This window comes from Myotis daubentonii, chromosome 1, assembly GCF_963259705.1.
Source record: "Myotis daubentonii chromosome 1, mMyoDau2.1, whole genome shotgun sequence".
Lineage (NCBI taxonomy): Eukaryota > Metazoa > Chordata > Mammalia > Chiroptera > Vespertilionidae > Myotis > Myotis daubentonii.
Genome location: NC_081840.1, coordinates 143867433 through 143885651, shown reverse-complemented (window position 1 = coordinate 143885651; position 18219 = coordinate 143867433). Strand labels below are relative to the sequence as shown.

Sequence of the window (18219 nt, the reverse complement as noted above, 5' to 3'; positions counted from 1 at the left end):
CATATAGGATTTTAGGGATCAGTACTTAATAAATGAACTTCTTTTCAACCAATATTGACCAAGATTTAAAATTTCCTACAATTAATTATTTAAATAATACTGAATACTAACCTATTAACGGAGAGATTAAGAAAACCTTCACGTGCAACTTACACACTGTTTGTTTTTTATTGCTCCTTCATTATCAAATCTTCCTTACTCTTAATTCATCTATGGTAAGAGCACCAAGAGTAATTCACTATCAGAAGTCTTACCAAGATTGTTACTTCCAGAAGATTTCAAAAGTCTTCTTTTTTCTTTTCTTTCAGAAGTTGGTTGTTGGTGGCTGTGAATAAAAAAATGGTGATAAATGATATTACCATCTTAATATAAATACAAAAAATATTTTCCAACTATTATAAATTCTCAGCATATGACAGATAATATCAGAGTTAATATTAAAACATTAATTATACTACACACTTCAAATTTGTAAGTTCCACAAACTTCTTATGAAGATGTAATTTTTAAAGAAAAGTAACATAAAAGAGTCATGATTTGCAGGCAATCTAGTTCAGTGAATTAATTAGATTTAGCTTGACTTAATGTCAAGTCTTTTGAACTCAGATTTCCTAGTTGTATAAACACGGCTATTTGTTCTCAAACAAGTCACTTTTACTGTGGCTTGAGGTCCTCCTCTACAAAATAAGAATCTTACTGCCTTACTTTAGAAGGTTGCTAGGAGACGGAAATGAAAGAACACATCAAAAAGAGATGCTCAGAGAAACAGTAAGGCAAAGGAAAAATCTGTTATTGAACTCGAATTGTTGAAACTGTGTTGGAATCCCAAAGAAACCCTAATGTGGGTTTTTCATAGTATCTAACATTGAAATGTCACAGTTTTCAGAAAATGCTAGTAATTTTGGTATTACTGGCCCTTTATTTGTGGTTTGTGATTCAGGGTATCTCAGTTACTGTAAAACTTGCGACTAAATCTATGTACAAATATATTACCACCTGAACTCACATAGCAAAATGCTCCCTTAGTTTTGTTTTGAATCATGTGAATTTTAGAAAACTAATAGAAGGCAGGACCTGGCCTGGCTACTACTATCCCTTCTCTTCCTCCTCAAACTGTGAACCAGCAGATCTTCATGAGAATGATGCTTGTTCTCCCTGTCCACTCCCAATTGGCTTGGAAGATAGAATCCTACTTGTCACACATGGACACTGATGGGTCATGCACCCACAGCAATTGTTAGGACCGATAATTTACTTTTGAATCAGAGCGTTCTGTTGATTGGCTTCCATCTGAGACACAATTTAAAATATTTTGAAACCTGAGGAAGTTCAACTCACTTGGGAGTGTTTCATTGTTATGGCAAAGAGATCACTTGAGGGGACAACCTAAATTTTGGAATCTCAGGCAAGCTGGTGCCTACTGCTCTTGGAAAGGCAATGTGGGACCTTCCACTATCTAAACAAAGGTGCTCTATAGGATTTAAGGTGAATCCGGGAACAGAACTGGTGACAAAGGAGGAAGGAATGTCTGGTCTTTCTCGCAGCATTATTTGAACCTCTCTGACAGCTTAGAATGGTTCCAACTAACACTTGTTTCTTCTATCCTAAGGCCTTCCTTGTTTCACTGTCTCCAGTTTTAACAAATGTACTCTCTGAATAAAAAACAAAGAACGAACAATTTGTACCCTTCCATCTGATGAACTCCCGAACCTCTTGTTAGTAAAAATTCCACCATTTTTTCATTGTTTTCATATTTGGCAAGTGAAAGCGGTGTGAAGTCATCCTGTAGAACAGAAGAAATAATGTATAATTTATAAAGTTGCATGTATCCAAACTGAATATTAGAATTTAAAAAGATCCTCTGCACTTAAACCTATACTATAGGAAGTAAATCAAAAGCATCCCCTTTTGCCCTGGCTCATGATCTCACTGGTTATACCCTTGGACTGCACATTGAAGGGTCCAGATATAATTCCCATTAAAGAGCACATACCCACATAGCAGGTTTGTTTCCCAACCCTGGCCTGGGCCTATGGGGAGGCACCCACACATTGGTGTTTCTCTCTCTCTCTCTCTCTCTCTCTCTCTCTCTCTCTCTCTCTCTCTCCCCTTCATTCCCTTAAATTCTGTCAAAAAGCAATGGAAAAAGATATCCGCTGATGTCGATGAAAAAAAAAAAATAGTTGCAGCCCTTTCCTTCTCACCTCTGAACAGTCACTGTCTGCTTCTTCCCTTTAAAATGTCCTCCACTCGCTCTTCTGCAGATTAACTGTAATATCATTCCCCAAAACTCACCCCAAAGATTTACAGTGCGGGTTCCAAGATTCTATGTTCCTGTCTTACTATCTATCCTGGTATACTGTCGTTATCATGTTGCCTGTGGACTGAGATCTCTTCTTCTCACTTACACTCACCCAGCTCCCCTTGCTGGGTATTAGGTCTCCTCTTCCCACCCATCCCCAACAGCACCCATTTCCTAAGCAACTGTCAGCATAGCAACCAGTCCCCACCATCACTTCAACTACCCCGGCCTTCAGTCCTCTCTGGGCTCTGAGCCTATCACTCACTCCCAGGCCCTAAGAGGAAGTTCTTCCTTCTGGGGTGGAAGGGTATCTGGGAGGCAAAATTTTGCCTCTTCCATGGACACCACATTTCTCCATCCCTCCCTGACTGGGTTTTGGAGTTGTTTCCATGGTGAACAGGGCCTGATTTATTGTATTCTGTGTATGTATGTGAGAAACAAAATGCTTGTTCCCAGCTGGTGTGGCTCAGCAGTTGAATATTGACTCTTGAACCAGGAGTCACATGTAGAGCTTGTGGGCTGGATTCCCCAACGGGGGTGTGCAGGAGGCAGCCAATGGTTGATTCTCTGTCATCATTGATATTTCTATCTAACTCTCCCTTCTTTACTCTTTAATATCAATAAAACATACAGCTCTTTAAAAAGGCTTGAAACTGAAGTAAAATCATGTATTTCAAATATTTTGTAAATAAAGTAACTTGATCTATACCTCGTTTCTTGCTTCTGGATTTGCCATACAGGAAAGTAGCTTTTCCACTATCGCTGTGTTTTGTCCAAGGACAGCATAGTGAAGAGGAGTGTTGCCGTGGATGTCCATTGCATTTGGATCGGCACCATGGTCTAGTAGGATAGCAGCACATTCTTCTTGGTCATGTAGTATGGCCTATCAGTATTATTCCAAAAAATAGATGATAAATTCTAGTAATGCAAAGTAAACATTCCACAAGTTCTTCTAAGTAATTAAATTAAAACCAATCTCAAGTTCACATAGTTGGCTAATACATACATGCATTAGAGCTGTTTTATTTTCATTATCACTGAGGTTCAGTATGAAACGTCTGCGTGCTAGCAGTCTCACCACGCTTGCCTGGCCCTTGCCACAGGCCACGTGCAGAGCAGTCCTATGAAAGCGAGAGGACTCATTAGGAACTTGGAGTGCACTACGTGAAAGCTTACAATTGTCCACGTAATTGTAAACATTTCTCTCTATGCCTTCAAAGCAAATATTTAGTTTTCTTCTGGAGACAGTACAATATGTATTAGTTCTTGTTACTTACCCTATTTGAATAGAGGGAATATGACCTGAGGATGAAGCTCAATATGGTGCTGTTCCTATTTTAACTGTCACTTATTAGATATCACTTGGCCTTTCTGTGCCTCAATTTTCTCATCAACAAAATGGGGATAAAAATAATAGGTATCTCACAGGACACCATTGTTGGCTTTAATGAGAATCTATGCAAAGTATTTACTACAGTTCTTCGTCCAGGAAAAAACAACTCAATAATTATTAGAAAATATCAGTATCATTATTATTACTACCAATTTACAGAAACAACATTTCAATTAAGTAAAACAATATCATCATACCTACTTTGCAGACCTTTTATAAGCATCAGAAAGAACATAGCATTTCAATGCTTCTAAAATGCTTATTTTCTCACAATTTTACATCTCTGGCATTGGAATCCAATTTTTAATTCAGAATGTCTTACAACCTTAATTGGCAGCATTTAAAAAATTAATTAATAAAAAATATACTGACAATCTGACATCCATGGTACCTTACATTAAGGGAAATATTGCTTAGTATAACATTCACCTTGCACTTTTGTCAAATGGTTGGCATTTAAATTCATATTAATTCTTAATATCTTTATGATGGTAAAGAGGACAGAAAAGGAAATCAAGAAAAATTTTAAACGTAATTCTTACTTTGATTTTCAAGAAAATTTAACTCAAAGGAATGTCAGGATTCAAAAATTTAGGATGGCTCATTTTGATCAATATTTAGATTTGTAGATTGTAGGGAAAGCGGATGTTCCCAAAGATCAATATTAGTATTTATTACTATTATACATTGTCAAAAGGCCAGTTAAAGTTTATCTTTTACAATTTCCTACTTTCAGAAATACTTTGGTTTGGAAGCAGGGAGAAAAAGCTTCAACCTGATGATGTCCTAACATTTCAATTATGAACTTCTCATTTTGCTCCTATTGGGCAACATGAAATTGTAAGGATGAAAGGGCCTGAGATTTGGATGGAAAGGGTCCTCAGTAGAATAGGTCTGCTACAGAATAGGTATTCAGGTTATATTTCATGTAAAAACGGATTGAGAGAATGCATACACATAGTGGAAGATTTCAATATTTTTAAATAAATCTTTATAGATTAAAAAAAACACTTCAGCATTAATAATAATCTTCTACATTCTCTCCCTTTATTAAAAAAATCTTTATGTTTGAGAGTATTACAGATGCCCTACATTTTTCCCTCATCGTCACCTTCCACCTGGTTCCTGCCCCACCCCAGGCCTTCAACGCCATATTGTCTGTGTCCATAGGTAAAATCTTAGGTTAATCTCTTCCTGCTCCTCTGTTCCCCCTTGCCTCTGAGATACAGAATTCTGTTAGGTGCTTCCATGCCTCTGGTTCCATTCTATTCATTGGCTGTTGTTGTTGTTATTGTTGTTTGCATTAGATCTATTGTTTATTTAATTTGTTTTTTACATTCAATTGATGATCTATAATAATAAAAGCATAGTATGCTAATTAGACCAGATGTCCTTCTGGACATCCTTCTGGACGACTTCCAGATGAAGCCAGGGCTGCAGCCACAGGATCAAGGATGCCTCCGTGGGAGGGATCCAGGTAGCTGCCAAGGCAGTGAAGGCCTATCCTTGGACAAATTTCATGCATTGGGTCTCTAGTAGATACATATGTATTGACATATTATTGTTTATAGTTTTAAACTTTTCTTCTTCCTTCATCTTCTTCTTTTTTCTTCTTTTCTTCTTCTTCTTCTTCTTCTTCTTCTTCTTCTTCTTCTTCTTCTTCTTCTTCTTCTTCTTCTTCTTCTTCTTCTTCTTCTTCTTTTTCTTCTCCTTCTCCTTCTCCTTCTCCTTCTCCTTCTCCTTCCCCTTCCCCTTCCCCTTCCCCTTCTCCTCCTTCTCCTCCCTCTCCTCCTTCTCCTCCTTCTCCTCCTTCTCCTCCTTCTCCTCCTTCTCCTCCTTCTCCTAATCCTCCTCCTCCTTCTCCTCCCCCTCCTCCTTCTCCTCATCCTCCTAATCCTCCCCCTCCTCCCCCTCCCCCTCCTCCTCCTCCTCCTCCTCCTCCTCCTCCTCCTCCCCCTCCCCCTCCTCCTCCTCCTCCTCCTCCTCCTCCTCCTCCTCCTCCTCCTTCTTCTCCTTCTTCCTTCATCTTCCCTAAAGGGGTTTCCTGATCAGGGGTGGGGGGTTGAGACTGGGAGCATTTCTGGCCTGGGTAGGGGACTGGGGAGTTTGCAGGCTGGCCATGGCCCCATCTGGGTGGGGGTCCCCGCTAAGGGGCATGCCCAGGCTGGGTGAGAGTCTGAGGGCTCTTTTCTGGGAAGTCACACACACTTTGGGGTGGGGGTCCCTGCTGGGGGTGTGGCCAGCCTGGGTGAGAGGCTGATAGCTGCTAGCAGGCTGGCCACGCCCTCATTGGGATGAGGGTCCCCACTGCGGTTAAGGGGGCCTGGGCAAGGGGCTGAGGGCCGTTTGGGGGCAGTATGCAGGCTGGCCACGCTCCAGGCCTTGTCCAGAAGGACATCTAGAAGGTCTCCGGAAGGACTTCCATTCTTATTACCATATTACTTTTTTATTAGTATAGATATATATACTTTACAGGCACAGTTATAAAACAGCTCAAGTGCCCATCAGTAGATGAGTAGATGAAAAATGTGTAGTACATTTACACAATGATATACTTTGCTACTGGAGAAAAGAAGGCATTCTTATACCCTTCGCAACAGTATAGACAGATCTGGAGATTGTTATGCTAAATGAAATAAGCCAGTCAGAGAAAGGCAAATGCCATATAATCTCGCTTACACATGGAATCTAATGAAGAAAATAAACTGACAAACAAAATAGGACCAGAGGCCTGGATTCATGGGCCAGACTGACAGATCTCAGAGGAAGGGGTGTGGGGAAAGGGAAGTGATTAGCCAAAGAACATATATGCACATATGCATAGCCCTTGGACACAGACCACCATGTGTGAAGCCTGCAGACTGTGTGGAGGGGCACTGAGGTGGTGAAATGGGAGACATCTGTAACAGTGTCAACAATAAAAATAAAACATTTTCAAAAGGAGTCCAAAAGGCAGAAAGTGAGAAATGACTTTTAGTGTGCAAGATGCATATGATTGCTCTTCCTGAGGATGCTTTTATTCATAATAATATTTACTAGAATTTATGTCCATGTTCAATAAAGAAATCAGATTTTTAAAAAAGGAAATGTTCATTTATAATACAAATGCTCAGAAATAAATTTTATCACATTTTGCATCTATTTTTCACTAATTAAGATCATAGTCTGCGTGTATTTATAACCAAAATGAGTTTTTCTTATTAAGACTTTGTTATTTTAAGAAGTGCTGAGTGAAACAAACTATATAACTTAGATTTTAGTATAAATAGAATTGATGGGTACTGGGAATATATCTCTACTAGAGGCCCAATGTAAGAAATTTGTGAGGGGGGCGGTGTGTCCCTCAGCCTGGATTGCACCCTCTTGCAATCCAGGATCCCTCGGGGGATGTCCAAATGTTGGTTTAGGCCCAGTCCCACAGTGAACATCCCTCTCACATTCTAAGACCACTGGCTCCTAAGCACTTGCCTGCCACCCTGCCTGCTCTGCCTGCCTGCCTGATTGTCGCAAACCACATCTGCCTTGTCTCCCACACCCGGGAGCTACGCTTTTCTCCTCCAGCTGGCTGCAGGCACCTGGTACCCAGGCTTCCCTCCCTCTGGCCAGCTACAGGCACCTGGTACCCTGGGCAGCTTCACATGGGCTGGCCTCAGGCACCCAGAACCCCCGGCAGCTTCACATGGCCTGGCCTCAGGCACTCAGCACCCCGGGCACCTTCACTTGGGCTGGCCTCAGGCACCCAGAACCCCCAGCAGCTTCACTTGGGCTGGTCTCAGGCACCCAGAGCCCCCGGCAGCTTCACGTGGCCTGGCCTCAGGCACCCAGAACCCCTGGCATCTTCGCCCAGGCTGGCCATAGGCACCCTGGTCCTGAAAGGCTTCGCCTGGGCCCCTGCTCTGTCTGAAAGGACATCCAGAAGGATGTCCAGAAGATGTCTGGTCTATCCAGTCTGATTAGTATAGTACCCCTTTATTAGTATACTAGCAGATTTTTAAATGTGGTGCTCAGGGCCAAATTGCCTATTGCAAATGTCAAAAACAACGTAAATTTTAAACAGCAGTATAAGGACAATCTTCAAAAACTGGATGGATGTAAAACATTATTTTACTCTTTTAACTTATTCCCTTTATTAAAAGGGCAATAAATACTTTTTCATTTGGCCATTGGTCACTTATCCTTATGCAAAAAAAATACTCTGTTCATTTTTAAGTTAGAGTTTCTTGTTGTTGATCTCAAAGACTTCTCTGTAAAAGGAAGGCATAACTTTGCCCTGATACACATATACTGCATATATTTTGCAAGAACGTTTTCTTTATCTTGCTAAAATTTTTTCGTGGTAGACAGTGTTTGAAAAATTTTTAAATATATTTTTATTGATGAATAAAATATATTTTATTCAATGTTGAGAGAGAATCATTGATTGGCTGCCCCCTGCACACTCCTACAAAGAATAGAACCCACAACACAGACATATACCCAGACCAGGAATCGAACCATGACCTCCTTCTTCTTATGTTGACACTCAACCACTAAGTCATGCCAGCCGGACTTGAACTTTTTATATTACTCAATCAACCTCCAGAAATCTTGTGCTTCAAGTCTTTGTCAACATTAAAAAAACAAAGTATAAACGGATATTTGTGTATTTTCCTGGTACTTTTCTCATTTTGCATATTTAAAAGTTTTAATCTGAGATTTTTTTGGAGTAATCCAAATCTAGCTAGTTTTATACAAACACTTAACATAGAATCCTCTACCATTTTTCATTGACCTTTTCCAGAAACATGAAATGTCACCAGTATCGAGTTCTGAAGTGTTACATATATTTGGAGGTTTGGGCACTTTTCATTCTGTTCCAATCATTTATCTGTCTTTTCAGCTATTAGTAAACTAATACTTTATGGAAATTCATAGCACACATTAATATCTAGAAGGGTAAACCTGTGTCTACTATGCAAAATTTTTCTTAATTTCATGACAATGATGGAAGATAACATGGAACTCAAAAATTTTTAAAGTATATTGAGTTGGTCGGTAAAACTAATAAACATAAGACAAGCACACATTTTGAGAAAGTCAGTCGTCATAATCAGGACTACAGCTACATTCCCATTTCAAAGTTGCTTCTGAGTTCCCTCCATAAAGAATATAGTTTATTAGATTTTATCCAAGGAATTTTTAGCCCAGAAGTGGATCTATTATGGGAATTATCTCTCTCTTTGTGCACTTTTCTATAGTATGTAACATCATGGTATAAAAATGTGTATGGTAGAAAATTCTATATAAGAAAAGCCTAATATGCTAAGTGCCGGTCATCAGTCAGCTGTTCAACCATTTGGAGTGTAATATGTTAATAATGAGCTAAGGCCACTCACCTACTCGCTATGAAGTGCACTGACCACCAGGGGGCTGACACTCAGACCAGTAGGTTTGCTTACTGCTGGGGTCATGCTGATCAGCACTTAGCGAGATGGGCCAGACATGCTCTGGAGCCCTCCCATGGTCCCTCTGCGGCTTGCCAACCTCTCATGTCACTCCCTGGCCCCAACTGTGCACCAGTAGGGTCCCTTGGCCTGGCCTGCGCCCTCTCACAATCCAGGACCCGCTAGGGGATGTTTGGAAGCTGGTTTGGGCCCAGTCCTGCAGGCCAGGCCAAGGAACCCCACTGGTGCATGAATTCATTATTGATATGTAGTTAAATCACTTAAAAATTGTTAGTAAAGTGTTCTTTAAGAAGAATTATCTGTGAGTCCATGTGGTTTTATTTTTGCTGCTCATAAATTTGGTCTGAGCGCTTGAACCCAGGTCAGGTGTCCACCAAAGAGTTGCTGCTGGGGCCTGCAAGGGTGCGCCTCTCCCAGTCTACCCACCTCCTCCCAGTGGACCCTAGGCTGCCAGCCTCCCAGGCCCTATTACCTTCTCATCCTGTCCCTATCATTCAGGCTACTTTTCCTGAACAATAGGATTTGTCTCACTCTCAACAGGTTTCCCACGCTGGCAGCTTTGTGGATGGCGCGCATATCTTCCTCTCGATATTGGGGCATTCTGGCTCCCAGGCCACTGCACCCAGGACTGGTGGGGGAGTCCTTAACTGCCACTCTGGGACATCTCAGAATAGGAAAACAGTTCTCCATGGCAGAGAGTCTAGGGCTTCAGAGAAGCCCCAACTTCCCTCTGCTTTTCGCACCTCCTGAGCCGAACACGAGCTCTCTAGCCAACCACCTGATGCCACAGCATTCAAGCAGGGCAGTTTGGCAGTTTACCATCTCCTCTCTCGGAATCATAGTAACCAAGCAACGGCCTCTGACATCACTACCCATATGCATAGAGCCTTGAGGTCAAAGGTAGCCAGAGCACATGTGCAAAGCCCAAATATCTCAAATCTCAGAGACTACCCTGGTGGGTGTGTCTCCCTGGTAAAAGCTCCCACCACAGCACCAGAGGGTGGCGGTTCCATAAGTGGTCAGGAGCATGAACTAAAATTTCAGATTAGGTCCCGGGTCCCAAGTTAGGGGCATGCATGCAAGGGGCAGTCAATTCAAGTCTCTTTCATGTCTATGTTTCTCTCAATCTCTCTCTCTCTCTCTCTCTCTCTCTCTCTCTCTCTCTCTCTCTCTCATCAATAGATACATATACTCAGATGAAGATTTTAAAAAAAGAAAACTTCTCATCTTTAATGAAAAACATTAATGGACAGATCCAAGAAACTCAACAAATCCAAGCACAAAACACACAAGGACATACACACCTAAAGGTCAAAGCTGAGAAAAGCATCTTGAAAATAAGGGATAAACAACCTATCACCAAAGGAGAGAAACATTTTGATGAATTGTTGGCTTCTGACCAAAATGATGGAAGTGAAGGATCTGTGGGATAACATATTCAAAGTTATTAAAGAAAAAAACAGCCTGGTTGGTGTTGCTCAATGGTTGAGCATCAACTTATGAACCAGGAGGTCATGGTTCCATTCACGATCAGAACACATGTCCAGATTATAGGCTCAATCCTCAGTAGTGGGTGTGCAGGAGGCAGGTGGTCAATGGTGGTCCTCTTTCATCATTGATGTTTCTATCTCCCTCTTCCTTCCCTTTCCTCTCTCCGAAATCAATAAAAATATATTTATTTAAAAAAAAACGAGGAAAACTTTAAAAAAGAAAAAAGCTGTCTGACCATGTATTATTCTATATCCAGCTAAATTATTCTTTTTAAAAAGGCATATTAAAGACATTCCCAACAAAGACTAAAAATGATTATATAAAGTGTAGTTATAGCACTGTATTTTTGAGTTGCAACACATACACATACTACAAATGGCAGCAATAGCAGAAACAGAAGAAAAGAAGTTACTAAAATAAAGGTAATGCATTTTGCCAGAATTAAATTTGTAGTATTTTGAAGTATACTGTGATAAGTTGATGTGTATTATCTTCACTAAAATGTAGCTTAATTTAAAAAATGAACATAGGGACATTTTTATCTATGGGAAAAACAGAAAACACAAAGAGAAATAGCAGATATTAAAAACAACTTTATGAATATTAAATATGAAGGAACCATACCCAGAACTCAAATAACATAAGAGATTGCCAGACTGGGTTTTAAAAAGGCAAGATTCAGCTGATAAAGGACTTGTATTCAAAATATGTGATTTCTTAAAATGAATAAGACAAACAACCTCCAAAAGGGTTGGGAGTCATATATTTGAATATATATCTCTCCAAAGATACACAAATGGTAAACAGCATAGGAGAGAACACTCATTATCACTTGTGCTAGGGAAATGTATATTAAATCCACAATGTGATACTGCTTCATATCCACTAGACGGGGCCTCCGCAAAAAGACAGATTAAAAGAGGTGAGGTGAAGTAGATGAATGATGACGGAAGGCAACTTGACTTGGGGTGGTGAACACACAGTACAATATACAAATGATGATGTACTGTGGAACTGTACACCAGAAACCTATATAATTTCACTGGCCAATGTCACTGCAATGCATTCAAATTAACAAAAAAGACAAACTGTAAGAAGTACTACTGTACAAGATGCAGAGACACTGGAACCCTCAAACACAGGTGGTTGGAGTACAGTATTATATAGTTAGTTTAGAAACAATTCCTCAGGTTCATAAAAATTACCACATGACTCATCAACTTTAACCCTAGAAATCTACTAAGAGAAATGAAACACAAATCCACACAAAGACATGTACACACACATTCATATACACACACAAAGAGGAAGAGGGGGAAAGAGAGGAGAAGAAAAATAGGGAAGAAGCAATCAAAAAATTAGGCAAATGAACAAAACTGATGAATCTCTGTCAAGGGTATATGGAAGGTCCTCCTATTATTCTGGTAACATTTCTGTAAACGTGAAATTACATCAAAACTTAAAATTACCTTTAAATACTCAGGATAACAAGGAAAACCAAAGCTGACCTTCATACCTATTGGCACACGAATGATGAATAGATCTACATGGTCCAGCTGAAGTTTCTTCAGTGATGTTTGCAGGGCATGTCGAACCAATTATGGTCAAAATAAAGTAGACAATGCTGCAATAACCAAAAAAATATTTTAAAAAATGGTTTGTGATGTCACACATTTGGGAACTGAAATTCAACATCATGGTTAAGAGTCTGAGAATCGAGTAACCAACCACTGTGATGGTCTCAAAATAGGAAGTCCCAAGGCTAAATTCATGTTACTTACTGTAAATGAGGCTTTTAATGAGATACTGAGATTTATTTCAGTGACTGTAAGAAAACTGTCAATAAAATGTAGATGGGCCAGGAAAAGCAACCTAAATGTTTCAAGGATTAGCAAACTCATTTCTGAAAGGAGAGTCAGAAATGTCAGGCCACGGGAAATGGAATCTACTGCCCTCCATGGGAAATGCCTGGAAGCAGGACTGCTCAGAGGTCCACATTTGGAAAACAAATCATCATTGATGTGGAGACACATAGGACCATTCTGTAGAGACCTCAGCTCTCTTTGTGTTGGAAGCAGGCTTTTCCACTTAAGAAAAATTTTACAAATTTCAGTAAATTCGATACTGACTTGAAAGCAGTCTTTCCTAGTCTGGCTCCCCTCTGGGAATAATATGTCAACCCCACTTGGATATGTGCTGAGAGAATTTGCTGAAGAATGAAACGAGTGGATCCACTCTGCAGTGGCTCAGTCAATCCACAAGCAGATGGAGAAGCTAATGAGCAAGTGGTAGTTAGAATCCCTTTCATATATGAAGGTCAAACAGCCATAACTGACATGATTTAGGTTCTTCAGCCACTCAAAGTAAGATATTGTAACACCGCCTCCCCCCCCCTCCCCCCCCCCCCCCGGCATTCAGGTAGAGATCTGGAATAACCATGATGTTCTTCTCCAGGAAAATCTTATCTGCTTCTAGAGTTGTTGGCCCATTGGCACCTTCAGCGATGATCTTGGCTTTGATTCTAGATGTACTGGACTTGGTCAGCTGCTTCTCACTAGCAGCAGGGATCAGTATGTCACAGTCGGCCTCTAAGATGCCCCTTCATAAAGCTCTGCCTTAGGGAAATCCGGGACCGATCCATGCTGCAATTTGAAGTCTTCCAGTTCCTTTGGGTCAATACCATCTGGATTCCATAGACTCCCATCAGATGCACCAACACCAACACATTTAGCACCAAAACCATGCAAATATCTCATAGAGTGAAGGCCCACATTACCAAATCCCTGAACAACAAATGTTTTATCTCCAAACCCTGGTGTCATTCCTAAAATGCTCATATAAGAAGTTTCATTGATGAAGTTTTTGATTCCATGGAAAACTCCCTAGCCAGTAGCAGAGATCCATCTCTGGGCTGATGGGCTTGCCAGCGCCACAGGCATGGGCATTAATAGCATAGTGCCCGATGGTGCTAGCACAGGTGTCTGCAATCCAGGACATCTCTCCCTCCCCGTGCTCATGTCTGGGGCAGGCACAACAATGCCCAGACCAATGAAGCCCTTCTTTGCCAGTTCCATGGTAAACTTCCTAGTGATCTTTCCCAACTCATTATTGGTATAGTTCTTAGGGTTGATCATAACACCAGCTTTGGCACCCCCAAATGACACATGAACATGTCCTCAGAGAAGCCAAAGCTTTCACTTCATCTACACTCACCTCAGTGCTGTCAGGAATACCTACCTCCCTGGCAGGGTGTGCGGTGCTGGCGGTACTGGACCTGGTAGCCCTGGATGACCTCCCAGGAACCATAGTGGCGCCAGATGGGGAAGATCAGGCTCAGCACATGGTTGCAGGCCTTGATGATCCTCAGGATGGCCGCACCTGCTTCTGCTTCTGCTCCTTGCTCGCTCTCCCGGATCCTGAGGTCCTCCACCAGCTTGTCCTTCATGATGCTGGCGCGCAGTGGAAGAAGCCCTCCACCCTCCTGAAGAAGTTGGGTCGTCCAGGCAGTCAGCCGCTGCCTGGCTGTAGTGTCACCAGGAAGGTGGCGGGAGCTCCGGCTGCAGGGTGCCGGCTGCGGGCTGCCTGCAGGCCAGGCCAGCCCAGCAGCACAGCCAAGTCAGCTGCAGCGGAGCCCAGGGCTCCAGCCCGATGCCTCACCCAGGCAGTGGGACATGGTGGGGGCGGAGGAGAAGTTCTCTGAGGGCTCGGGACCAGGGGAGGGAGGGATGGCCCTGCAAGGGCTGCCCTTTTAAGCCGCAGCTTCCTGCCCTCAGGAGCGGTCCCTCCCCTTGGCGCCCACTGCCTACTCGGTAGGAAGGACTTTGGGCTCTGGGCCAAGGTGGCCGGTGAATGGCAGGGGGTGGGGCGGGCGGCCCTGGCCTCCCTGGAGCCTTGCCTCCTCCTCCTCCATGGTCTCCCAGGCCTCCCTGGCGATGGAGCATGCAGGTCAGGCTGTAGGACCACAGATTTTTATTTTGTTTTCCTCTTCAACATTTTTGACACTATTCTAATAGTTTTATTCGGTATTGAAAGCTTTTTAGGAAATTTTGAGAGTATTTTTGTACAAAACATTTTTTTTAAAAAAAATACTTGTTAACTTATTCTATTTTAACTTTCCAAATTCTATAAAAAGTTAAGAAATTAAAAAAAAGAAAATAACAAGCCTCACCGCATGGCCCACGTGACTGTGCAAGCCCCATGGAGACCCAAGCTCATTGCCGAGCATGCGCACTTGAGCCTCGTGAGTTGCTGCGCATGCGCCTTGCTGCCAGCATCCTGGGAGGAGAAGGAAGGAGGGGCGGCTGTGTTCCTGCATCACAGCCTTTCTCTCATCGAGACTGAACTGGTGGGTGCAGAGAGCAGCGCCCCCAGGGCTCTGATGAGCATGGGAGAGTGGGAGGAGGACCCCGGGCTTGGTAGGGGCGGGTGCGGGTTCTGAGGCCTCCTAGGTGGAGGGCCTTTTTCCTCTCAGGCATCATGGCCGCCTGGGCCCTGGGAGTCCCTGCGTGACCTGGACAAGGAGGGTGGTGGGCCCACGTGGACAGGGGTCAGTCAAGAGTCTGGGGTATTATTTCAGGTGCCTGGGTCCTGTGGGCACCAGGAATGGGGACACAGGGTCCAGAATCGTCCTTGGGGCCCTGGGCAGGGGGTGGGGGCGGCGGTAAAGGAAGGGCCTAGAAAAGGGAAGGTCTGGCGACTGCAGCCACCGGGGCACCGCAGCCGCGCCCTGGGGTTTGCAGTGCGCAGAGCAGAGGCCAGGGGAGAGGTGGGCACCCCCGCTGGCCAGCGCTGCCTCTGTGCCCACAGCACAGGCAGCATGCAGAGCCTCGGGCCTGGCTGCAGTCCAGCTGAGCTCTATTTAAGGGGAAATGGGCCTCTTCACCGGGAGGGCGGCAAGAGCAACCATCTCGCAAGTGTCTCTCAAGCAGCATTTTCCTAAATGTCTTCATACCGGGGATCCAGCTGTGAGAGCAATCCTCGCCTTTGTCACCCGCTTGAGGGGATGACCCTGCCAGAGGGTCATGACATGATGTCTTTGCAAGCCCATGTGCTTGGTATAACCCAGTGGTTCCCAAACTTATTTGGCCTACCGCCCCCTTTCCAGAAAAAATATTACTCAGCGCCCCCTGGAAATTAATTTTTTTAAAATTTTAATAGCAATTAAACAAAGATATATGTATTAATGTTTCTACCTTTTTCGTAAAATATAGTAAAGAAAGGTGTAAATTAGAAACATTGAAGTTTGAAATTATGAAACTATTTATTGAACTCAGAATAGAAAGGTAATACAAAAAAAGTTAAAACAAATGCACCTGTGGCCATCACCGCCCCCCTGGATCGCTGCAGCGCCCACCAGGGCGCGGTAGCGCCCACTTTGGGAATCACTGGTATAACCGGAAAGCCTGTGCACTTATTTTTAAAGTACTTTCACAGTTAAAATAAAAGAAAGAAATCATTTAGCCAAGAAAGTGGTGTAGCTATTCTTTTATGCATTATCCTAAACCAAAATGTTCTACTTCCAGTGTGAAATATGAGTTGGCGTGTAAGAGCAAGATCCTTATGGATAAGAATACTCGGAGAAGATGAAGAGTCTCCCCAACCAGTTGAACCCGTGGTTGTGAGTCCTCCAGTGTCTATTACCAAACATTTATTTTTCTGAAAGTTCTGTTTAAAGAAAATAGATAAAGTGGGAAAAGCTTCAGTTCTGGTAAGGAGAAGGAAGCATTGATCCAGGATAATTCCATAGGAAGGTTTCATTGTTTTAGGAAGATTCCTTTCTGTAGTTGCCAGTAGAAATACCCCCTATGACTCCTTTCTCCTGCCTTCTTTCTTCAGTTTCAATTCTTTATTGTTGAAATTATTACAAATGTCTCCTTTCTCCCCTATTGACCCCTCTCTGGCCATTCCTGCCCAGCACCCTCCCCTCCACATGTCTCGCCCCCTACTGTCTGTGTCCATTGGTTATGCTTATATGCATGCATTCAAGTCCTTTGATTGGTTTCTTACCTGTCCCCTCCTCCCCACTCCCCTGCCTTCCCTCCATGGCTAGTGTGTCTGTTCATGCTTCTATGTCTCTGGACCAATTTTTGTTCATTAGTTTACACTGTTCATTACATTCCACAAATGAATGAGATCATGTGATATTTATCTTTCACTGACTGGCTTATTTCACTTAGGATAATGCTCTCCAGTTCCATCCATGCTGCTACAAATGGTAAAAGGTCCTTCTTTTTTACAGCAGCATAGTATTCCATTGTGTAGATGTACCAGTTTTTAATCCACTCATCTGCTGATGGGCACTTAGGCTGCTACCAAATCTTAGCTATAGTGAATTGTGCTGCTATGAACATAGGGGTGCATATATCCTTTCTGATTGGTGTTTCTGGCTTCTTGGGATATATTCCTAGAAGTGGGATCACTGAGTCAAATAGGAGTTCCATTTTTAGTTTTTTGAGGAAACTCCATACTGTTTTCCACACTGGCTGCACCAGTCTGCATTCCCACCAGCAGTGTATGAGGGTTCTCTTTTCTCCACATCCTCACCAGCACTGGTCATTTGTTGATTTGTTGATGATAGTCATCCTGACAGATGTGAGATGGTACCTCATTGTTTTGTTTTGCATCTCTCGGATGATTAGTGACTTTGAGCATGTTTTCATATGCCTCTTGGCCTTCTGTATGTCCACTCTCGGTAAGTGTCTATTAGGTACTTTGCCCATTTTTTAATTGGGTTGTTTATCTTCCTTTTGTTAAGGTGTATGAGTTCCTATAATTTTTGGAGATTAAACCCTTATCAGATATAAAATTGGTAAATAATGTTCTCCCAGACAGTGGGCTCTCTTATTATTTTGTTAATGGTTTCTTTTACTGTGCAGAAGCTTTTTATTTTGATGTAGTCCCATTTGTTTATGTTATGCTCAGTTTCCATTGGCTTAGTAAACATATTGTGACGAGATATGTCTGATATTTTGCTACCTATGGATTCTTGTAGGATTTTTATGACTTTCTGTCTTACATTTAAGTCTTTTATCCATTTTTTAGTTTATTTTTATGTATGGTGTAAATTGGTGGTCTAGTTTCATTTTTTTGCATGTATCTGTCCAATTTTTCCAACACCACTTACTGTAGAGACTGTCTTGACTCCATTGTATACTCTTGCCTCCTTTGTCAAATATTAATTGAGCATAGTGGCTTGGGTCGATTTCTGGGTCCTGTGTTCTATTCTTTTGTTCTATATGTCTGTTCTTGTGCCAGTACCAGGCAGTTTTGAGAACAGTGGCTTTGTAATATAATTTGGTATCTGGTACTGTGATCGCTCTAACTTGGTTCGTTCTCAGGATTGCTGCAGCTATTTCAGGGTCCTTTTTTATTCCATGTAAATTTTTGGAGTGTTTGTTCTAGGTCTGTGAAATATGCCGTTGGTATTTTTTTAAATATTTTTATTGACTTAGAGAGGAAGGGAGAGGGAGGGAGAGATGGAAACATCAATGATGAGAGAGAATAGTTGATTGGCTGTGTTCTGCATGCCCCCTACTGAGGATTGAGCCCACAACCCGAGTATTTGCCCTTGACCAGAATTGAACCCGGGG

At 42.3% G+C, this 18219-nt stretch overlaps 1 protein-coding gene and 1 pseudogene across 1 annotated transcript in view; both read right to left on the bottom strand.

The window, feature by feature from the left end:
• The window catches only part of LOC132235986 (ankyrin repeat domain-containing protein 26-like), a 77101-nt gene extending 67362 nt beyond the window's left edge, over positions 1–9739 (bottom strand). The window contains exons 1-4 of the mRNA XM_059699283.1: positions 9671–9739; positions 3012–3185; positions 1686–1783; positions 255–325 (exon numbers count right to left, since the gene is read on the bottom strand). Coding sequence (XP_059555266.1) covers positions 255–325; positions 1686–1783; positions 3012–3185; positions 9671–9739 — 412 coding nt within the window. The remainder of the gene's footprint in view (positions 1–254; positions 326–1685; positions 1784–3011; positions 3186–9670) is intronic.
• A 3137-nt stretch (positions 9740–12876) lies between these two features.
• Positions 12877–14803, bottom strand: LOC132235927 (glutamate dehydrogenase 1, mitochondrial-like; annotated as a pseudogene).
• Positions 14804–18219: the final 3416 nt, after the last annotated feature.